Genomic DNA, 21,353 nt, shown 5'->3' on the forward strand with positions numbered 1-21,353 from the left:
AAGTTGCACCAACTTGGGTTTATTCCCTCCAGGGCCGACACATCTCTGTTTCTATATCACAAATCTGGCATTATAATTTTTTCCTTATCTATGTTGATGATATTATTGTGACTAGTTCTTCAGATGATGCCATATCTATTCTTCTCAAAGATCTCAATGTGCACTTTGCTATTAAAGACTTGGGTGCTCTTCATTATTTTCTTGGCATGCAGGTAAAACGCACTGGAGATGGATTGCTCCTCACACAACAGGAATATGCTCATGATATTCTCACTCGAGTTGGTATGCTTGAATGTAAATCTGCCCCCACTCCATTTTCCTCGTCCGAGCCTCTCTCTTTGCACGAAGGTACTCCTCTTGGTTCTGATGATAGCTCTCAGTATCGGAGAATAGTTGGAGGTCTTCAATACCTCACTCTCACACGCCCAGATCTGTCATTTTCTGTTAATAAGGTCTGTAAATATCTTCATGCTCCTACCACTGCTCATTGGACAGCTGTCAAACGCATTCTTTGTTATGTTAAGGATACATCTCACATTGGTATTACATTCAAACGATCTCCATCCACACTCCTTAGTGCTTTTTTAGATGCAGATTGGGCTGGCTGTCTTGAGGATCGTCGCTCCACTGGTGGGTTTGCTATTTTCTAGGTCCAAATTTGGTGTCTTGGAGTGCCAGAAAGCAAGATAGTGTCTCTCGTTCTAGTACTGAAACTGAATACAAAGCCTTAGCAAATGCCACTACTGAGCTCATATGGGTGGAAGCTGTTCTTCACGAACTTGGTGTCGTTCTTCATCAGAAGCCATGTGTCTATGGTGTGATAATTTGGGTGCCACCTTCCTCCCTGCAAATCCAGTATTTCATGCTCGTACCAAACACATTGAGATTGACTATCGCTTTGTTCGGGAGCGTGTTGCCAACAACAGCCTTGCCATTCGGTTTATCTCTACCAAAGATCATATTGCTGATGGTTTTACCAAAGCTCTTCCTGTCAAACAATTTGATGAGTTCAAGCGTAATCTAAACCTATCTCGTAGTTTAGATTAAGGGGGATGTTAGTGTATGTTCTATGTACGTGTACGACCGTACACATACCTCCCTTGTACTGCCACGTAGGTGGCTTTTTCCTACCTATATAACACGCAACTGATGGCCCGAAATGGTACACATCGTTCCACACAATTCAACAATTTGAACAGCAGACCCACTGATGAGGACTAAGTCCTTGGATGTGCCCGATCTTCACGGATTTGGATGGGATTCGTGGGGGAGGTGGATGAACACGAAGAACGTGGGTGGATGGCGGGGTGGATCGAAGATACAAATGCAACACACACACAACCGGTTGTTCTTCGTTGGCCCGATACACCAACCCAACGGAATTGCAAGAAAAAGACCCACAAGGAGTAGAATCTCTCACAAAAGGTTGGCAATAGCAATCGATAGAGTTCCAAAGAGGAAAAGAGTGCAAATAGATAGAATTGCAAAAGCAAAAGATCCAAAACACTAGAATTCCTAAAATGGAAGAGATCAATCGCCTAGAAGAGTAGATAACTTCGTAGATTCGTAGATCTAGAAGGGTTTCCCGCGGGAAGGAGCATAGCTCAAGTTTTCTCTTACATCAAGTCTAATCTCAGATCTGAGCCAACAAGGCTATTTATAGGTGGGGGCGAAGAGGTAAGTTTCACGCTGAAAAGGGCTGTTGTGCTGAAGTTCGATGGGGCGGAAGTTCCGGTCAACTTGGGCGGAAGTTCCGGTCAGGGGCGGAAGTTCCGGTCTGGAGGGGCGGAAGTTCCGGTCAGGGCGGAAGTTCCGGCCAAGTTCCGGCCTTGTTCCGGAATTGCGCCATTGTCCCGCAGTAACATCCAGTATGGTTTTCGCCGACTTTTGGAACTTGGGCGGAACTTGGGCGGAAGTTCCGGTGGGCGGAAGTTCCGGTCCTCTGGGGCGGAAGTTCCGGCTGGACCCTGTTTCCTGGGCGCTGGAAGGCATCTTGAGAGCATTGATACGTCTCCGACGTATCGATAATTTCTTATGTTCCATGCCACATTATTGATGTTATCTACATGTTTTATGCACACTTTATGTCATATTCGTGCATTTTCTGGAACTAACCTATTAACAAGATGCCGAAGTGCCAGTTGCTGTTTTCTGCTGTTTTTGGTTTCAGAAATCCTAGTAACGAAATATTCTCGGAATTGGACGAAATCAACGCCCAGGGTCCTATTTTGCCACGAAGCTTCCAGAAGACCGAAGAGGAGACGAAGTGGGGCCACGAGGTGGCCACACCCTAGGGCGGCGCGGCCCCCTTGGCCGCGCGGCCCCGTGGTGTGGGCCCTCGTGCCGCCTCCTGACCTGCCCTTCCGCCTACTTAAAGCCTCCGTCGCGAAACCCCCAGTACCGAGAGCCACGATACGGAAAACCTTCCAGAGACGCCGCCGCCGCCAATCCCATCTCGGGGGATTCAGGAGATCGCCTCCGGCACCCTGCCGGAGAGGGGATTCATCTCCCGGAGGACTCTACGCCGCCATGGTCGCCTCCGGAGTGATGTGTGAGTAGTCTACCCCTGGACTATGGGTCCATAGCAGTAGCTAGATGGTTGTCTTCTCCCCATTGTGCTTCATTGTCGGATCTTGTGAGCTGCCTAACATGATCAAGATCATCTATCTGTAATTCTATATGTTGCGTTTGTTGGGATCCGATGAATAGAGAATACTTGTTATGTTGATTATCAAAGTTATGTCTATGTGTTGTTTATGATCTTGCATGCTCTCCGTTACTAGTAGATGCTCTGGCCAAGTAGATGCTTGTAACTCCAAGAGGGAGTATTTATGCTCAATAGTGGGTTCATGTCTCCGTGAATCTGGGGAAGTGACAGAAATCTCTAAGATTATGGATGTGCTGTTGCCACTAGGGATAAAACATTGGTGCTATGTTCAAGGATGTAGTTACTGATTACATTACGCGCAATACTTAATGCAATTGTCTGTTGTTAGCAACTTAATACTGGAGGGGGTTCGGATGATAACCTGAAGGTGGACATTTTAGGCATAGATGCATGCTGGATAGCGGTCTATGTACTTTGTCGTAATGCCCAATTAAATCTCACAATACTCATCATAATATGTATGTGCATGGTCATGCCCTCTTTATTTGTCAATTGCCCAACTGTAATTTGTTCACCCAACATGCTGTTTATCTTATGGGAGAGACACCTCTAGTGAACTGTGGACCCCGGTCCAATTCTCTATACTGAAATACAATCTACTGCAATACTGTTCTACTGTTTTCTGCAAACAATCATCATCCACACTATACATCTAATCCTTTGTTACAGAAGCCGGTGAGATTGACAACCTCGCTGTTTCGTTGGGGCAAAGTACTTTGGTTGTGTTGTGCAGGTTCCACGTTGGCGCCGGAATCCCTGGTGTTGCGCCGCACTACATCCCGCCACCATCAACCTTCAACGTGCTTCTTGGCTCCTACTGGTTCGATAAACCTTGGTTTCATACTGAGGGAAAACTTGCCGCTGTACGCATCACACCTTCCTCTTGGGGTTCCCAACGGACGCGTGTTGTACGCGTATCAAGCTCTTTTTCTGGCGCCGTTGCCGGGGAGATCAAGACACGCTGCAAGGGGAGTCTCCACTTCCCAATCTCTTTACTTTGTTTTTGTCTTGCTTAGTTTTATTTACTACTTTGTTTGCTGCACTAAATCAAAATACAAAAAAAATTAGTTGCTAGTTTTACTTTATTTGCTATCTTGTTTGCTATATCAAAAACACAAAAAAATTAGTTACTTGCATTTACTTTACTTGATTCATCATGTTTCCTTTTAATTTTACCACAAAAGACATATCGGTAGGACGTGGGTCTATAGTTGGGAGAAATAATATAGAAGAATTTTTCAATCACGTTAGTACCATTGAAGATTTTGAAGATAGACACTTGGTAGACCTTGCGCCTACTTATGAAATTGCTGCTGCTTCTTTAGTTCACATGTTGGAAACTAAATTTGTTAATCTTAATCCTATAATCCAACACATGTTTCTCACACTTGGTGATATGGAAGAAGGGGAAAAGAAAGATTTTGTTTTAGAAACCCTTCTTAGAGAATTTGGTGGTCTAGCAAGAGAAGCTAGAAAGGTCTTTGCTAAATTTAATATGCTTGGTTCATATACCAATTTTGTTAGTCTCCTTAAAAAGATGGATATGGATAGAATAAAGTACACTAATAATATTAATGATGGTGGGGAGATCAAAGCACCAATACCATGTAAACTCCTAGCTATGAATGATGCACTAGAAAATAACTATGCTTGGCTTATTCCCGAAAATTTGTTTGATGAGAGTAGCAAGCCCAAGACTAATGAAAAGGGAGACGCTAAAACTTATGTATCCAATATACTATGCTTGGTTGAGAAAAATCCACACCCTGCTGTAGAAGTACCACCCTCCGATAATACTTGATACACACTTTCTGCGCCTAGCTGAAAGGCGTTAAAGAAAAGCGCTTATGGGAGACAACCCATGTTTTTACCTACAGTACTTTGTTTTTATTTTGTGTCTTGGAAGTTGTTTACTACTGTAGCAACCTCTCCTTATCTTAGTTTAGTGTTTTATTGTGTCAAGTAAAGTCATTGATAGAAAAGTTCATACTAGATTTGGATTACTGCGCAGAAACAGATTTCTTTGCTGTCACGAATCTGGGCTGTTTTCTCTGTAGGTAACTCAGAAAATTATGCCAATTTACGTGAGTGATCATCAGATATGTACGCAACTTTCATTCAATTTGAGCATTTTCATTTGAGCAAGTCTGGTGCCTCGATAAAATTCGTCAATACGAACTGTTCTGTTTTGACAGATTCTGCCTTTTATTTCGCATTGCCTCTTTTGCTATGTTGGATGAATTTCTTTGATCCATTAATGTCCAGTAGCTTTATGCAATGTCCAGAAGTGTTAAGAATGATTGTGTCACCTCTGAACATGTTAATTTTTATTGTCGCTAACCCTCTAATGAGTTGTTCTAAGTTTGGTGTGGAGGAAGTTTTCAAGGATCAAGAGAGGAGTATGATGCAACATGATCAAGGAGATTGAAAGCTCTAAGCTTGGGGATGCCCCGGTGGTTCACCCCTGCATATTCTAAGAAGACTCAAGCGTCTAAGCTTGGGGATGCCCAAGGCATCCCCTTCTTCATCGACAACATTATCAGGTTCCTCCCCCGAAACTATATTTTTATTCCATCACATCTTATGTGCTTTTCTTGGAGCATCGGTTTGTTTTTGTTTTTGTTTTGTTTGAATAAAATGGATCTTAGCATTCACTTTATGGGAGAGAGACACGCTCCGCTGTAGCATATGGACAAGTATGTCCTTAGTTTCTACTCATAGTATTCATGGCGAAGTTTCTTCTTCGTTAAATTGTTATATGGTTGGAATTGGAAAATGATACATGTAGTAATTGCTATAAATGTCTTGGGTAATGTGATACTTGGCAATTGTTGTGCTCATGTTTAAGCTCTTGCATCATATGCTTTGCACCCATTAATGAAGAAATACATAGAGCATGCTAAAATTTGGTTTGCATATTTGGTTTCTCTAAGGTCTAGATAATTTCTAGTATTGAGTTTGAACAACAAGGAAGACGGTGTAGAGTCTTATAATGTTTACAATATGTCTTTTATGTGAGTTTTGCTGCACCGGTTCATCCTTGTGTTTGTTTCAAATAAGTCTTGCTAGCCTAAACCTTGTATCGAGAGGGAATACCTCTCATGCATCCAAAATCCTTGAGCCAACCACTATGCCATTTGTGTCCACCATACCTACCTACTACATGGTATTTTCCGCCATTCCAAAGTAAATTGCTTGAGTGCTACCTTTAAAATTCCATCATTCACCTTTGCAATATATAGCTCATGGGACAAATAGCTTAAAAACTATTGTGGTATTGAATATGTACTTATGCACTTTATCTCTTATTAAGTTGCTTGTTGTGCGATAACCATGTTCACTGGGGACGCCATCAACTACTCTTTGTTGAATTTCATGTGAGTTGCTATGCATGTTCGTCTTGTCTGAAGTAAGAGAGATCTACCACCTTATGGTTAAGCATGCATATTGTTAGAGAAGAACATTGGGCCGCTAACTAAAGCCTTGATCCATGGTGGAAGTTTCAGTTTTGGACATATATCCTCAATCTCATATGAGAAAATTATTAATTGTTGTTACATGCTTATGCATAAAAGAGGAGTCCATTATCTGTTGTCTATGTTGTCCCGGTATGGATGTCTAAGTTGAGAATAATCAATAGCGAGAAATCCAATGCGAGCTTTCTCCTTAGACCTTTGTACAAAGCGGCATAGAGGTACCCCTTTGTGACACTTGGTTAAAACATGTGCATTGTGATGATCCGGTAGTCCAAGCTAATTAGGACAAGGTGCGGGCACTATTAGTATACTATGCATGAGGCTTGCAACTTGTAAGATATAATTTACATGATACATATGCTTTATTACTACCGTTGACAAAATTGTTTCATGTTTTCAAAATCAAAGCTCTAGCACAAATATAGCAATCGATGCTTTTCCTCTATGGAGGACCATTCTTTTACTTTCATTGTTGAGTCAGTTCACCTATTTCTCTCCACCTCAAGAAGCAAACACTTGTGTGAACTGTGCATTGATTCCTACATACTTGCATATTGCACTTATTATATTACTCTATGTTGACAATATCCATGAGATATACATGTTACAAGTTGAAAGCAACCGCTGAAACTTAATCTTCCTTTGTGTTGCTTCAATACCTTTACTTTGATTTATTGCTTTATGAGTTAACTCTTATGCAAGACTTATTGATGCTTGTCTTGAAGTACTATTCATGAAAAGTCTTTGCTATATGATTCACTTGTTTACTCATGTCATATATATTGTTTTGATCGCTGCATTCACTACATATGCTTTACAAATAGTATGATCAAGGTTATGATGGCATGTCACTCCAGAAATTATCTGTGTTATCGTTTTACCTACTCGGGACGAGAAGAACTAAGCTTGGGGATGCTGATACGTCTCCGACGTATCGATAATTTCTTATGTTCCATGCCACATTATTGATGTTATCTACATGTTTTATGCACACTTTATGTCATATTCGTGCATTTTCTGGAACTAACCTATTAACAAGATGCCGAAGTGCCGTTCTGTTTCTGCTGTTTTTGGTTTCAGAAATCCTAGTAACGAAATATTCTCGGAATTGGACGAAATCAACGCCCAGGGTCCTATTTTGCCACGAAGCTTCCAGAAGACCGAAGAGGAGACGAAGTGGGGCCACGAGGTGGCCACACCCTAGGGCGGCGCGGCCCCCCCTTGGCCGCGCGGCCCTGTGGTGTGGGCCCCTCGTGCCGCCTCCTGACCTGCCCTTCCGCCTACTTAAAGCCTCCGTCGTGAAACCCCAAGATCGAGAGCCACGATACGGAAAACCTTCCAGAGACGCCGCCGCCGCCAATCCCATCTCGGGGGATTCAGGAGATCGCCTCCGGCACCCTGCCGGAGAGGGGATTCATCTCCCGGAGGACTCTACGCCGCCATGGTCGCCTCCGGAGTGATGTGTGAGTAGTCTACCCCTGGACTATGGGTCCATAGCAGTAGCTAGATGGTTGTCTTCTCCCCATTGTGCTTCATTGTCGGATCTTGTGAGCTGCCTAACATGATCAAGATCATCTATCTGTAATTCTATATGTTGCGTTTGTTGGGATCCGATGAATAGAGAATACTTGTTATGTTGATTATCAAAGTTATGTCTATGTGTTGTTTCTGATCTTGCATGCTCTCCGTTACTAGTAGATGCTCTGGCCAAGTAGATGCTTGTAACTCCAAGAGGGAGTATTTATGCTCGATAGTGGGTTCATGTCTCCGTGAATCTGGGGAAGTGACAGAAATCTCTAAGATTATGGATGTGCTGTTGCCACTAGGGATAAAACATTGGTGCTATGTTCAAGGTTGTAGTTACTGATTACATTACGCGCAATACTTAATGCAATTGTCTGTTGTTAGCAACTTAATACTGGAGGGGGGTCGGATGATAACCTGAAGGTTTACTTTTTAGGCATAGATGCATGCTGGATAGCGGTCTATGTACTTTGTCGTAATGCCCAATTAAATCTCACAATACTCATCATAATATGTATGTGCATGGTCATGCCCTCTTTATTTGTCAATTGCCCAACTGTAATTTGTTCACCCAACATGTTGTTTATCTTATGGGAGAGACACCTCTAGTGAACTGTGGACCCCGGTCCAATTCTCTATACTGAAATACAATCTACTGCAATACTGTTCTACTGTTTTCTGCAAACAATCATCATCCACACTATACATCTAATCCTTTGTTACAGCAAGCCGGTGAGATTGACAACCTCGTTGTTTCGTTGGGGCAAAGTACTTTGGTTGTGTTGTGCAGGTTCCACGTTGGCGCCGGAATCCCTGGTGTTGCGCCGCACTACATCCCGCCGCCATCAACCTTCAACGTGCTTCTTGGCTCCTACTGGTTCGATAAACCTTGGTTTCATACTGAGGGAAAACTTGCCGCTGTACGCATCACACCTTCCTCTTGGGGTTCCCAACGGACGCGTGTTGTACGCGTATCAAGCATCTGGCCGGAAGTTCCGGTCCTGGAGGGCGGAAGTTCCGGTCTGGGCGCTGTAGCTCCATCTTCATCATTTCCAGCTCTCTCTCCATTGGCTTGGTCTCCATGGCTTGCGTCTTGGTCGATGTACCTGATTGAACATAGGGTATTGGCATGAAGTAGCAAGCCATCCAAAGGGGTATCAAAAGCATACGTGGAGAGGAGCGAATTCACCTCATCATGTAGAGCTTTAACTCGGGCTCGCGTCATTGGTCCACTTGGGGGACTTGTTGGTCTTGGTGTAGCGACGTCGGTGAGCGGGGCTACATCATCTCCCCCCCTTGGGAAAGAGTCGACCTCGACTCTTGCATCTCCTCATCTCCATGATAGGGTGACAAGTCCGAGACGTTGAACGTGTTGCTCACCAAGTACTTGGATGTCGGGATGTCGATGACGTAAGCGTTGTTGTTGATGTGTTTGAGGACCTGGAAGGGGCCATCTCCTCTTGGCTTGAGCTTGGAGTTGCGCTCATGAGGGAACCTTTCCTTCCGGAGGTGGATCCAAACGAGGTCTCCTTCTTGGAATATTCTTTCCTTCTTCTTGGCGTTGATGCGGTTTGCTTGACGAAGCACATGTTCTTGTATGGTCGCTCTTGTTTCTTCATGTAGCTTCTTTACGGCGGCGGTGCGCTTGTCGAAGTCCATGTTGGTCCGCTCATGAAGGGGAAGCGGAAGTATGTCGAGTGCCGTGTAAGGTTCGAAGCCGTAGACTACCATGAAGGGGCTCCTTGATGTTGTCTTGTGCTTGGTGCGGTTGTAGGCGAACTCCGCGTGAGGAAGGCACTCCTCCCATGACTTCAAGTTCTTCTTCACGAGGATGCGTAGAAGAGTGGAGAGGCTTCGATTGACCACTTCCGTTTGGCCGTCCGTTTGCGGGTGCGATGACGATGAGAACAAGAGCTTCACGCCAAACTTTGCCATGAGCGACTTCCAAAGATAACTCATGAACTTGACATCTCGATCCGACACAATACTTTGCGGTACTCCATATAGGCGGACAATTTCCCTGAAAAACAATGAAGCAATGTGTGAAGCATCATCGCTCTTGTGACAAGGTATGAAATGAGCCATCTTAGAGAATCTATCCACTACCACAAATATGGAATCATGACCATGCTTAGTGCGAGGCAATCCTAGAACGAAATCCATGCTAATATCGGTCCATGGTGCATATGGAATAGGCAATGGTGTATAAAGACCATAGGGGTTGGAAGTTGACTTAGCTTGTAAGCATGTTGTACACCGTCGGCAAAGGCGCTCCACATCGCGCTTCATTCTTGGCCAATAATAGTGAGTGGAGAGCATGGCATATGTCTTTTCTCGTCCAAAGTGTCCCATAAGACCACCACCATGCGATTCTTGTAAGAGCAAAAGGCGAAGCGAAGACATGGGAATACAAAGTTTGTTGCCCTTGAACAAGAATCCTTGGTGCAAATAGAAATCATCGATGCCCTTGTCACTAGAACACTTTGCAAAGATTGGGTCAAAGAAAGGATCGGAAGCATATAAATCTTTGATTTCATCAAGACCCAAAACACTAATATCCAAACGAATGAGTAAGAGGGTGAGTTTGCGGGAAAGAGCATCCGCCACAACATTGTCCTTGCCCTTCTTGTATTTGATTACATATGGAAATGACTCAATGAACTCAACCCACTTTGCATGTCTTTTGTTCAAATTGTGTTGACTCTTCAAATATTTCAAGGACTCATGGTCGGAGTGGATAATAAACTCTTTTGGCCAAAGAAAGTGTTGCCAAACTTCAAGAACACGAACCAAAGCATAAAGTTCCTTGTCATATATAGGATAGTTGAGGCGTGCGCCATCCAACTTCTCGCTATAGTATGCCACGGGTTTTCCATCTTGCATAAGCACTCCACCAATACCGAGTCCACTTGCATCGCACTCAATCTCAAAAGTTTTGGAAAAGTTTGGAAGAACAAGGAGTGGTGCGTCGGTAAGTCTCTTTTTCAACTCATCAAAAGCTTTTTGTTGGGCCTTGCCCCAAACAAACGGAACATTCTTCTTGGTAAGCTCATTCAAAGGGCAAGCAATGGTGCTAAAATCTTTCACAAAGCGGCGGTAAAACCCGGCAAGTCCATGGAAACTTCGGACTTGACCAACGTTTGTAGGGGTAGGCCAATTGTGTATGGCCTCCACCTTGGAAGAATCAACTTCAATCCCATTAGCGGAAACCACAAAGCCAAGGAAAACCAACTTGTTTTGAGCAAAGGTGCACTTGGGGAGGTTAGCATAAAGCTTTTCATGACGCAAGATGCACAAGACCTCTCTCACATGTTGCACATGGTCCTCGAGGTTTTTGCTATAAATGAGAATATCATCGAAATAGACAACCACACTCTTGCCAATGAGAGGTCGCAAGATGTGATTCATGAGTTGCATGAAAGTAGATGGAGCATTTGAAAGACCAAATGGCATGACAAGCCATTCATAGAGACCAAGTTTGGTCTTGAATGTCGTCTTCCATTCATCACCTATTTCCATGCGGATTTGGTGGTAGCCACTACGCAAATCAATCTTAGAGAAAATCGTGGCACCGCTCAATTCATCAAGCATGTCATCTAAACGCGGAATGGGATGGCGATATCGAATGGTAATGGCATTGATGGGGCGACAATCCATACACATTCGTTGCGTCTCATCCGGTTTAGGAACAAGAATCACGGGAACCGCACAAGGGCTTAAGCTTTCATGAACATACCCTTTTTCGAGGAGGTCTTGTATTTGTCGTTGGATCTCCTTTGTGTCTTCGGGGTTGGTGCGGTAGGCGGCGCGGTTTGGTAGAGGAGCGCCGGGTATGAGGTCGATGCGGTGCTCAATCCCTCGAAGCGGTGGTAGTCCATGAGGAAGCTCGTTGGGGAAGACATCTTGGAACTCCTTCAAAAGAGACAACAAAGACGAAGGAAGTGTTGTTAAGTTGTTAGTCTCCGAAGATGGCCCCTTGCAAATGAGCACATAGTGCAATATGGTGGATGGGTTGTGGTGCAATTCTCTCATCTCACTCTTGGTAGCTATGAGGACACTCTTCATCTCACTCATATATGGCTTGTGGCGCTCACTTTCCTTTTGGTGGGTCACTCTCTCACCACTCATCTCACTAGTGATGGTAGCTTCCTTAGCCCTCGCTAAAGCCTTTGCATTGTCCACAATTACTTGGCTAGGAGTCATCGGGCGTAGGATGAATGTCTTGTCGCCGACCTTGAAGCTATAGGCATTTGTGTAGCCATCATGGCTTGCTCTTTTGTCATATTGCCAAGGGCGACCAAGTAGCATGTGGCACACCGTCATGGGTATGACATCACACTCAACGGTGTCTTCATAGGTGCCAATCTTGAAGGATACGGAGACGGTGTGTTGTATCTTGACATTTCCATTGTCACTTAGCCATTGCACATGGTAAGGGTGGGGGTGCTTCCGGAGTGTGAGGTTGAGCTTGGAGCATAGTTCGGTGCTTGCAAGATTGTGGCAACTCCCTCCATCGATGATAATCTTTATTGACTTGCCATTGATTCCGGCTCTTGTTTGGAAGATGTTGCACCTTTGATCTTCATTAGGAAGTGCATGGGTTGTCAACACTTTGGTCACCACAAGGGACGGGCTTGCATCACGCACACATAGGACTTGCTCTTGGTCTTCCAAGTCATCATCTTCATGATTGGTTGCGGCTTGTACCAAGGCTTCATATTCTCCTTCACTCAAGTACTCCACATCTCCATCATCTCGAGTTATCATAACTCTTGTGTTCTTGCATTCAAAGGATTTATGTCCTTGAGCTCCACACTTGAAGCAAGTGATGTTACTAGATCCCGTGGAAGCTTTGGAGGACATAGTTGGTTGATCCGGCTTGAAGCTTGTTGTCTTGAAGGCACTCTTCGTTTGCTTAGGAGGATCCTTGGGAGCAATAGCACTTGTGTTCTTGATGCTTGAGGAGGTTGTTGTTGCATTTCTTGCGGCGAAGAAGGACTTTGTTTTTTTCACTTGCTAAGTCTTCTCGCACTTGGCGCTCGGCTCTTGTTGCTTGATGAAGCAATTCAACCATGTTGGTGTAAGGTAAGAACTCCACTATCCTCTTGACGGGAATGTTCAATCCATTCAAGAATCTTGCCATTGTTTGCTCTTCTCGCTCATCCACATTGGCACTCATCATGGTCATGTGCATCTCCTTGTAGTACTCCTCAACGGACTTGAAGCTTTGCTTGAGTTGAGTAAGCTTGTTGAAGAGGTCGCGCTTATGGTGGTTGGGCACAAAGCGTTTGTGCATGACTTCTTGCATCTCTTCCCATGTGTCAATGGGTTCTAGATCTTCCTTGTCACGCTTCTTGTTCACTTCTTCCCACCAAACATTTGCATATCCTTCAAACTCAAGTGACGCCGTAGCCACTTTCTTTGCTTCGGAGAAGTTGTGTATGCGGAAAATCTTGTCAACCTTGAGAACCCAAGAGAGGTATGCATCGGGGTCTTCTTCTCCGTGGAATTTGGGCATGGTGAATTTGAGTTTCCCAAAGATTTCCTCTTCATTGCGGTCATTGCGTCTAGGAGGTGGTCTTTCTTCATCTTCATCCTCATTGTGGTTGCGAGGTTGTTGAGGTTGTTGAGGTGGATCCTCATTTCAATGGCGGCGGTTTGGAAGAGGAGGACGCCTTCCATGAGGTTGCCGGGGGTGTGGCATGACACTAGCTTCACTTGAGGCGTCTTCTTCATTTTGGTTCCTTGCTTCACCTTGGTGAGCATGAAGTGCTTGATGAGCTCGATAATTGTGAGGGTTGTGTCTTCTATTGTCCCTACTGTTCCTTCTTGCGCCATCATCTTGCGGAGCATCAATATTGATGATTTGGCGTTCTTGGTTCACTTCTTGGTCGACGTCAGGAGGTGGGTTCCTTTGAGCATTAGCCACTTGAGATGGGCGCGGTTGCCCTTGTTGTTGACGTGCCTCTTGCTCATGGCGAAGACATTCTTGCTCACGTGCATGAAGGAGAGCTTGATCATGACGTAGACGATGTTGTTCCTCTTCGAATTGAGCTTGGCGATTTTCTTGTTGTAGTCTCTCTTGTTCAAGTTGAGCACGTGCTTGCTCCACATCTTGAGCTTGTTGTTGAAGTACTTGAGCATCCACATTATGGTGGTGTGGGTCTTCATTAGAAGCATGGTAAGACGAGGATGAAGCTCGGTGTCTTGAACTATGAGAGCGCGAAGACCTTGAGTGTTGGCTTCGGTTGTTGGCGATGTTGGCAATAGCTTGCTCAAGGTGTGCCATCCTTTCTTCTTTCCTTCTCATGCTCGCCATGTTTTGTTGACCTTGAGTAGCAAGTGTGGCCCTCATATCATGGGCTTGAGCATCAAGCTTGTCATGGATGTCTTGCACTTGGACATTGAGGTCCCGTCTTTGCACTTGAGCTCGTTCTTCATAGCGTGCAACGGTCTCATCGATCCTTGCCGTGAGGTCATGGATACTCTTGTTGACGGCTTGAGTAGCGATCCAATGTTGGTGCCGTGTCATCGGTAGTTGGTTCCCCTCTCCACTAGACATGGTTACAACTAAAACAAGAACTATGTTGTGGGGTTAGAGGAAAGCTCACAAGTAAGTCAAAGACTCACAACAAAATTGGAAAGGTGTATCAAGGTGAGGAACAACCGGTTACACACACAAAAACAAAACTCTATATGGTGTTAGGTACGGATGTGGAAAGCCAAATGGAAGAACCAAACGAAAAGTCTATTGTCAAAAGTGGGTAAGATCCAAAAGTCACAAGTCAAAAGCGGTGATCACAAAAGGCATACACAATGAGGAACACACGCGTGGGACAAAATGGGGTTAGCGCGACTTGGAAAATGAGCAAGAACAAAATGGTCCTAACGAAGACTACTAGCTCGGTGTCACGCTAACGCAAGAGAGACCGTGGCTTGGTTGCAAAATTGAGAAGCAACAAGATTTGCGCAAGACGCCTCTCTTCTCTTTTCTCTCTTTTGCTTAAAAGCTTTGGACTCTTTTGTGTATAGGTGTCACTCACACACTTTTTCTTTTTCTTTTTGTATTTTTCTTTCTTTTTCTCACTATGTAAGGATACTACTATCTATGTAAGTATGTCACACTTCTTTTGCTTATCTTTTCACACGAGCTTGCTTCGTAGCTTTGCTCAACACACGCACACCCTCACGGTCGGGACGCTTGCGCAATGCTTCGCAACACTAGAAAGCCACTCTCGATAGGAAAGGTACGCAAAAGAGGCTAGGGCTACAAGTTAGGAGCAAGTTATACCACTTGATGATGGTGGCCGACGATCTTGAACTTGCTATGGTGGAGGTGTCAAATGAACCGCTTGGATCTTCGGGGTGCCGTCGTCGTTGTCGATGTTGCGGAAGCTTTGTGGTAGCTGAAATGGCACTCAAACCGAAGTCCAAACACAAGGGGGTTAGTACCAAAATGGAAAACGAAGGTTGCTGTCAAAATTTCGGCTAGGCGGAACTTCCGGTCCTAAGGGGCGGAACTTCCGGTCCCCGGGTGGAACTTCCGGTCCTCCGAGGCGGAACTTCCGGTCGCAATCAGATCTGCGGGCTGTTCGTCGATTTGGGCGGAAATCCGGGCCGAAATCCTTCGAATTCGAGGAAAATTTGGCACTAGAAGCTGTGGGAAGGTGGGGGAATTGCAGATCAACACCAAAGACAAGTTTCTATTGGAGCAAAACCACAAATAACTCAACAAATCGAGAGATCGATCCAAGGCCAATTTGGGGCTATTTTTTGGGAAAAAAATTTGGAATTTTTTTTGGGCGAAATTGGTGGAATTGGGGGATGTGGGGGTCAAATCCGTGGCAACCAAAGAGCTGCTGATACCATATGATGAGGACTAAGTCCTTGGATGTGCCCGATCTTCACGGATTTGGATGGGATTCGTGGGGGAGGTGGATGAACACGAAGAACGTGGGTGGATGGCGGGGTGGATCGAAGATACAAACGCAACACACACACACACAACCGGTTGTTCTTCGTTGGCCCGATACACCAACCCAACGGAATTGCAAGAAAAAGACCCACAAGGAGTAGAATCCCTCACAAAAGGTTGGCAATAGCAATCGATAGAGTTCCAAAGAGGAAAAGAGTACAAATAGATAGAATTGCAAAAGCAAAAGATCCAAAACACTAGAATTCCTAGAATGGAAGAGATCAATCGCCTAGAAGAGTAGATAACTTCGTAGATTCGTAGATCTAGAAGGGTTTCCCGCGGGAAGGAGCATAGCTCAAGTTTTCTCTTACATCAAGTCTAATCTCAGATCTGAGCCAACAAGGCTATTTATAGGTGGGGGCGAAGAGGTAAGTTTCACGCTGAAAAGGGTTGTTGTGCTGAAGTTCGATGGGGCGGAAGTTCCGGTCAACTTGGGCGGAAGTTCCGGTCAGGGGCGGAAGTTCCGGTCTGGAGGGGCGGAAGTTCCGGTCAGGGCGGAAGTTTCGGCCAAGTTCCGGCCTTGTTCCGGAATTGCGCCATTGTCCCGCAGTAACATCCAGTATGGTTTTCGCCGACTTTCCGAACTTGGGTGGAACTTGGGCGGAAGTTCTGGTGGGCGGAAGTTCCGGTCCTCTGGGGCGGAAGTTCCGGCTGGACCCTGTTTCCTGGGCGCTGGAAGGCATCTTGAGAGCATCTGGCCGGAAGTTCCGGTCCTGGAGGGCGGAAGTTCCGGTCTGGGCGCTGTAGCTCCATCTTCATCATTTTCAGCTCTCTCTCCATTGGCTTGGTCTCCATGGCTTGCGTCTTGGTCGATGTACCTGATTGAACATAAGGTATTGGCATGAAGTAGCAAGCCATCCAAAGGGGTATCAAAAGCATACGTGGAGAGGAGCGAATTCACCTCATCATGTAGAGCTTTAACTCGGGCTCGCGTCATTGGTCCACTTGGGGGACTTGTTGGTCTTGGTGTAGCGACGTCGGTGAGCGGGGCTACATCACCCACACTCCCAGCTTCCCCTTGCCACCGTCCGACATTTTACATTTTATCTGGCTGCTCAGAAACAAAACTAGGATGAGAGAAATATGTTATGTTAAGATACACGGAAGGTCATCATCGATTGCTACTTATTTTAATTGATGGGCTCTAGAAATATGTTTGTACCGCTAGCTATTGTAAAAAAAGTGCACTACCTTTTTTTGAACTTGAAAAGTGTATGATATATAGCTTAGATAGAATGTGGTAGAATTAACAAAAAAAAACTACTCCGTCCAATCTACAATAAGTGTCAAGGTTTTAGTTTAAAATAAACTAAAACTTTGATATTTATTATGGATCAGAGGGCGTAGCTAGATGCTATCATGTACGGGCAATTCAGAAAATAACTGCACACTCTTGGACTTTACCTTATCGTCGTCCGACATTTTACGTTTTATCGGGCTACTCACGAATAAAACTAGGATGAGGAGAATAAGTTATGTTGAAACTTGAGATGCATGGCAAGGTAATCATCGCCATTTTTTAATTGATGGACGCATTTCACTAGCTAGCACCCTCATAGCTCTATATCTTAAACCGGCTGAACAAATAGGAGGAATAAATTCTAGACAAGATTATACATAAACTCTCACTGTGTAGATCATCTATTATCAATAAAAGAAAATTATTTTCTATTTACATCTTTGGATAAAATATTTTTTGCTGATTTTATTAAAACTCTCTCTGTTTAGATGGTCCAATATCAAGAAAAGAAAAATATTCTATGTTTACATTCTGTAATTAAATATTTGTTGTTTTCTCAAAAAATCATAACATTTTTACTCAACTAAATTCTAGGTACTAAATATGATGCTCCCTACCCTAATATCTCCATCATACAGACTCGGCGAGGCTTAAGATGTTGCCCTCGCATTTGCTGAAGCGATTCAACCCGGTAAGGACTGGATCTCTGTGCATAATGTGCTAGTCCCTGGATCGACTCGTTAGCACACACAGTTCGATGAATAAACAAAGTAGCAAATGCGTCATTTATTACAACGTATGATCCAGAATATATTTATTACAACATGCATAGCTCATGGCTACCTCAAATAAAAGAGTTCAAAGCGGAAAGCAAATAAATTCAAGAAGCTCCATCACGCCACAGGCGAACATGTTGAGTGGAAACTCGCGACCTAATATCGATACCTTACGAGTAAATTACAACATAAAACGTTGCAGCCACGCAGGGTCAATACATTTGAAATTGTATTGGTAAATGTCACTTTTGGTGGATATATAAATGGCGCCTATCAACTACGTGCTCATTTGGCAGGTGGATTTCAGGCTCTTTTGCGAAAAGCAATATTTGTTTCTCCTACTTTCAATACACTTTTAAAATTCTCAAAAACATCATTGTTGCACACACTGGAATCCACCAGGTGCTCCCATTAAATATCATCACACTGCCAACCCATGTTACCCATCAAATTTTAATTAAGAAATTAGAATGATGAGATCATCCAAACAGTTTCAGACTCTAGTTGCTCATAATGTTCATAACCGGGGGACACGGCTAAGTACTTAGTTTGAAACTCTCGAGAGGATGTACACTTTGCCCACATGACCTAGCCATCCCCTTTTACCATGATGCTCAATTTGCTCAAATGGTCGGGTGAAAGCTAAGACGAGACCTTTGGGAAATAGAACCATGAACCACGCTTCGGATTATACCCAACCTACAATTCACTACCTGCTGATACACGAATGGCCATGGTCCTATAACTTAATTAGTCAAGACAGAGCCCATATGACATGTGGTTGTACTGGAAACTACTAAAATAGAAACCTGTCAAATCTCTTAGTTTCTGGGTGGCCAACCACAAGTGTGATACACACGACCGCCATAGACATGACTCTGGTGTAACCACTCAACATAAACCAAGCAAACCACTTCCACCCAGATGATTCATTTACCTTAGGTTGTTTTATTACATAAAACCACACTTTCACAATACCACATATCACATCATGAAATCCCAACCACGCATCTACAATAGCAATGCTAATCATACTACAGTACGATGGCGACAAAGAACAAGGCATGGCTATCCTAAATAGATTTCTTAGCATAGCAATATATATTTGAAAAAACCCTAGACCTACATAGCTACTAAAAATAACTACAATGTGCATAGAAAAAAATACTGGGACGGTGTGTGACACTTGCCTTGGGTGTTATTCAGACAATCCGTTGCAGTCGCAATCGTTGTCCTCCGGGCAATCTAACGCAAGCAAATAATTACATATTCAATAACCAGAGCAATGCAAACAATATATGCATATATGATATTTCATAATCCTAACAAGTTAACACTTTACCCTTCTGGTTATTTAGAGTAACATATGATGCATGCACCAAATATTTCTATGCATAAAACTATTTTAGTTTGCAAAATATAGCATGTTAATGACATATTCCGAAATCTGGACAATTTATTACGAATAACTCTTAAATAAATTTGGGTTCTGGTTCTCTGCATGGGTATTTAAATTTGAAAACCGATGCAACAAGAATCAACTTAATCAGATTTGTAGAACTAAAGTTACGTTAAAAATACTCCATTAGAGTAATTGATATTCACGAAAATTAGTTTATAGTAAACTTTAAATTTTATTGCATATTAATATTCTAAATACTTTTCTGAATCCGTGCATATTTTGTTTACGAAAAACTGACATGTAGTTATTTTTCTACGAATTTTACAAGATTCAGATGCTAGAAGATTCGGAAAAACGGAAATTCGAATTTTTTTATTAAAAGGACTCGGCCACGTGACGCGATCTGATTCGCCGATACCCCTTCACGCGGATCACGCTTGTGGGTCGTCGGATTAAAGCGAAAACGTGTAGTCCAGATTGAATCTGGGAGCTCACCGGAATCAATGGATGGCGACCGGCGCCGGTGGTGATGTGGGGCAGATGGTCGACGGTGGCGGCGGTTTCGGTGGTCTTCCGAGTCGGCGAAGTTGACGATGGTCTTCAGCTCCTCCAGGCGGTCACGAAGGTTCCTTGGTGTCGTCTCCTCCTTCCCGAAATAGTCGTGAAGATTGGATGGAGGCGTCGGTCTCCGGCGAAGCTCCGGCGAGGAATAACGGGCGTTCACGTGCTCTAAATATGGGGGAAAAAGTTTAGGACGACGTTAAACTATAAGGGGAAGAACTTATAACAATAAGGAGGGGCAGAGGTGGTCAGATCGTCGGTGACAGCAACCTTCGAGCTCCAATAATGATGGTTGCAGATTGGAACTCCGGCAAGAAATTTTCGCAGCCTTGCGGTGGAAAAATTAGGGCTTTTGGTGTCAAAATATTGAGGGAAATATGGAGTATTTATAGACGAAGTTTCGTGGAAAAATGGCCAGAAATCTGAGCGAAATCGGCAGAGAAATCGGGATGTTTTTGAGTTCTTAGAGCATCACTAGTAGAGCCCTTAAACCCTCAAACCCTCAAAAATAACTGCTTTTTACAGTTTGTGAGAGAAAAAACGCGTAGACTAGAACCCCTAAACCCTCGAACCCTCAAAAAAATTTAAAGGCCCAACCCTCAAACCCATTTTCAACATGTAGAAGTAGGGGTTGGGGAGGGCAAACAGCCCCCAACCCGCACTCCTCTTCCTCGTCGCGCGGGAGGGAAATTTCCCCTCCCAACATCCCGCCTCCGCGCCGCCGCCCGCTTCCCGCCGCGATTCCGGCCGCCGCTCGCCTCCCCTCGACCCCTGTTGCTGCCGCAAGCTCCCCCGCCCCCGGATCCGCGCCACCCAGCCACCCGCCGCCCCTGCCAGCCGCCGCCTCCCGCACCTCCCTGAGCCAGCCGCCGCCTCCCGCACCTCCCGAGCCGCGCCACCCCGCCTCGCCACCGACCCCTGCCGCCGATCGCTCCCCGAGCCGCGCCGCGCCGCCCCGCCTTCGCTGCGGTGGAGATGCCGCCGCGCCGCGCCCTGCCGCGCTCGTCCACCGGCTACCACGGCGTGCAGCTCCGCCTCTCCGGCCGTTTCGCCGCCGAGATCACGCGCGGTGGCGAGCGGTTTTGGCTCGGGACATTCGACTCGGCCGAACTCGCCGCCCGCGCGTACGACGTCATGGTGTGGCGCTACGACGGCGGCGCCGGGCCGCGGAACTTCTTCGACGTCGACAACCTCGTGGCGGCCGAGTTCGTGGCGCCGCCATTCAGCGTCGTTAACCGCGCCGAGGAGCGCGCTGCCTGCCGGGAATACATGCGGATGTCCATCCGGAACCGCGATGAGGCGGAAATGGCCGCCTTCCGTGCGGCGCATCCGCAGCACGTTGCAGAGGAGCTCGATTTCTACGCGCAACTGGCGGTGAAGCGAGCTGCGGCGGCCGCCTCTCGATCGTCTTCATCCTCGGCGCCGCCTCCCACTATCGTAGTTTTTTTTTTTGAGAGCCAATACGTGTGCCATTTCATTCATAACAGATCGTACAGGACACGTACGCGTACAAGAGAAGACACTAGAAACCCAGCTGTCCACACACATTTACACAAAGAAACCCGAAAGAGAACGAAATTACAAAGCGGTCCCTGGGATCCTTTGTGCAGCAACCATCGCTCGCTGCCCGTCTCCGAAGTCGCCGGAGCAACCACCGGAAGAAGGGACGGCGAAGAACCTCCAAACCCAAACCTGGCGCGGCCCCCTCGCTGTCCTGCAGCTTTGTGGACC

At 45.2% G+C, this 21,353-nt stretch overlaps 1 protein-coding gene across 1 annotated transcript; it reads left to right on the plus strand.

The window, feature by feature from the left end:
• The first annotated feature begins 20,597 nt into the window (after window positions 1-20,597).
• On the plus strand, window positions 20,598-21,148 carry LOC139830293 (ethylene-responsive transcription factor ERF110-like). Its single transcript, XM_071818301.1, has 2 exons — window positions 20,598-20,996; window positions 21,110-21,148. The coding sequence occupies exons 1-2, from the start codon at window positions 20,598-20,600 to the stop codon at window positions 21,146-21,148; spliced, it is 438 nt and encodes a 145-aa protein (XP_071674402.1).
• Window positions 21,149-21,353: the final 205 nt, after the last annotated feature.

Source organism: Lolium perenne, chromosome 4 (genome assembly GCF_019359855.2).
Source record: "Lolium perenne isolate Kyuss_39 chromosome 4, Kyuss_2.0, whole genome shotgun sequence".
Lineage (NCBI taxonomy): Eukaryota > Viridiplantae > Streptophyta > Magnoliopsida > Poales > Poaceae > Lolium > Lolium perenne.

What these genes read in the sequence shown, in the direction of transcription:
- LOC139830293 (XM_071818301.1), top strand. Translation starts at nt 20,598, where the DNA reads ATGCCGCCGCGCCGCGCCCTGCCGCGCTCGTCCACCGGCTACCACGGC. An exon ending in ATTTCTACGCGCAACTGGCG is followed by an intron (nt 20,997 to 21,109) that starts GTGAAGCGAGCT and finishes CATTCATAACAG; the next exon opens with ATCGTACAGGACACGTACGC.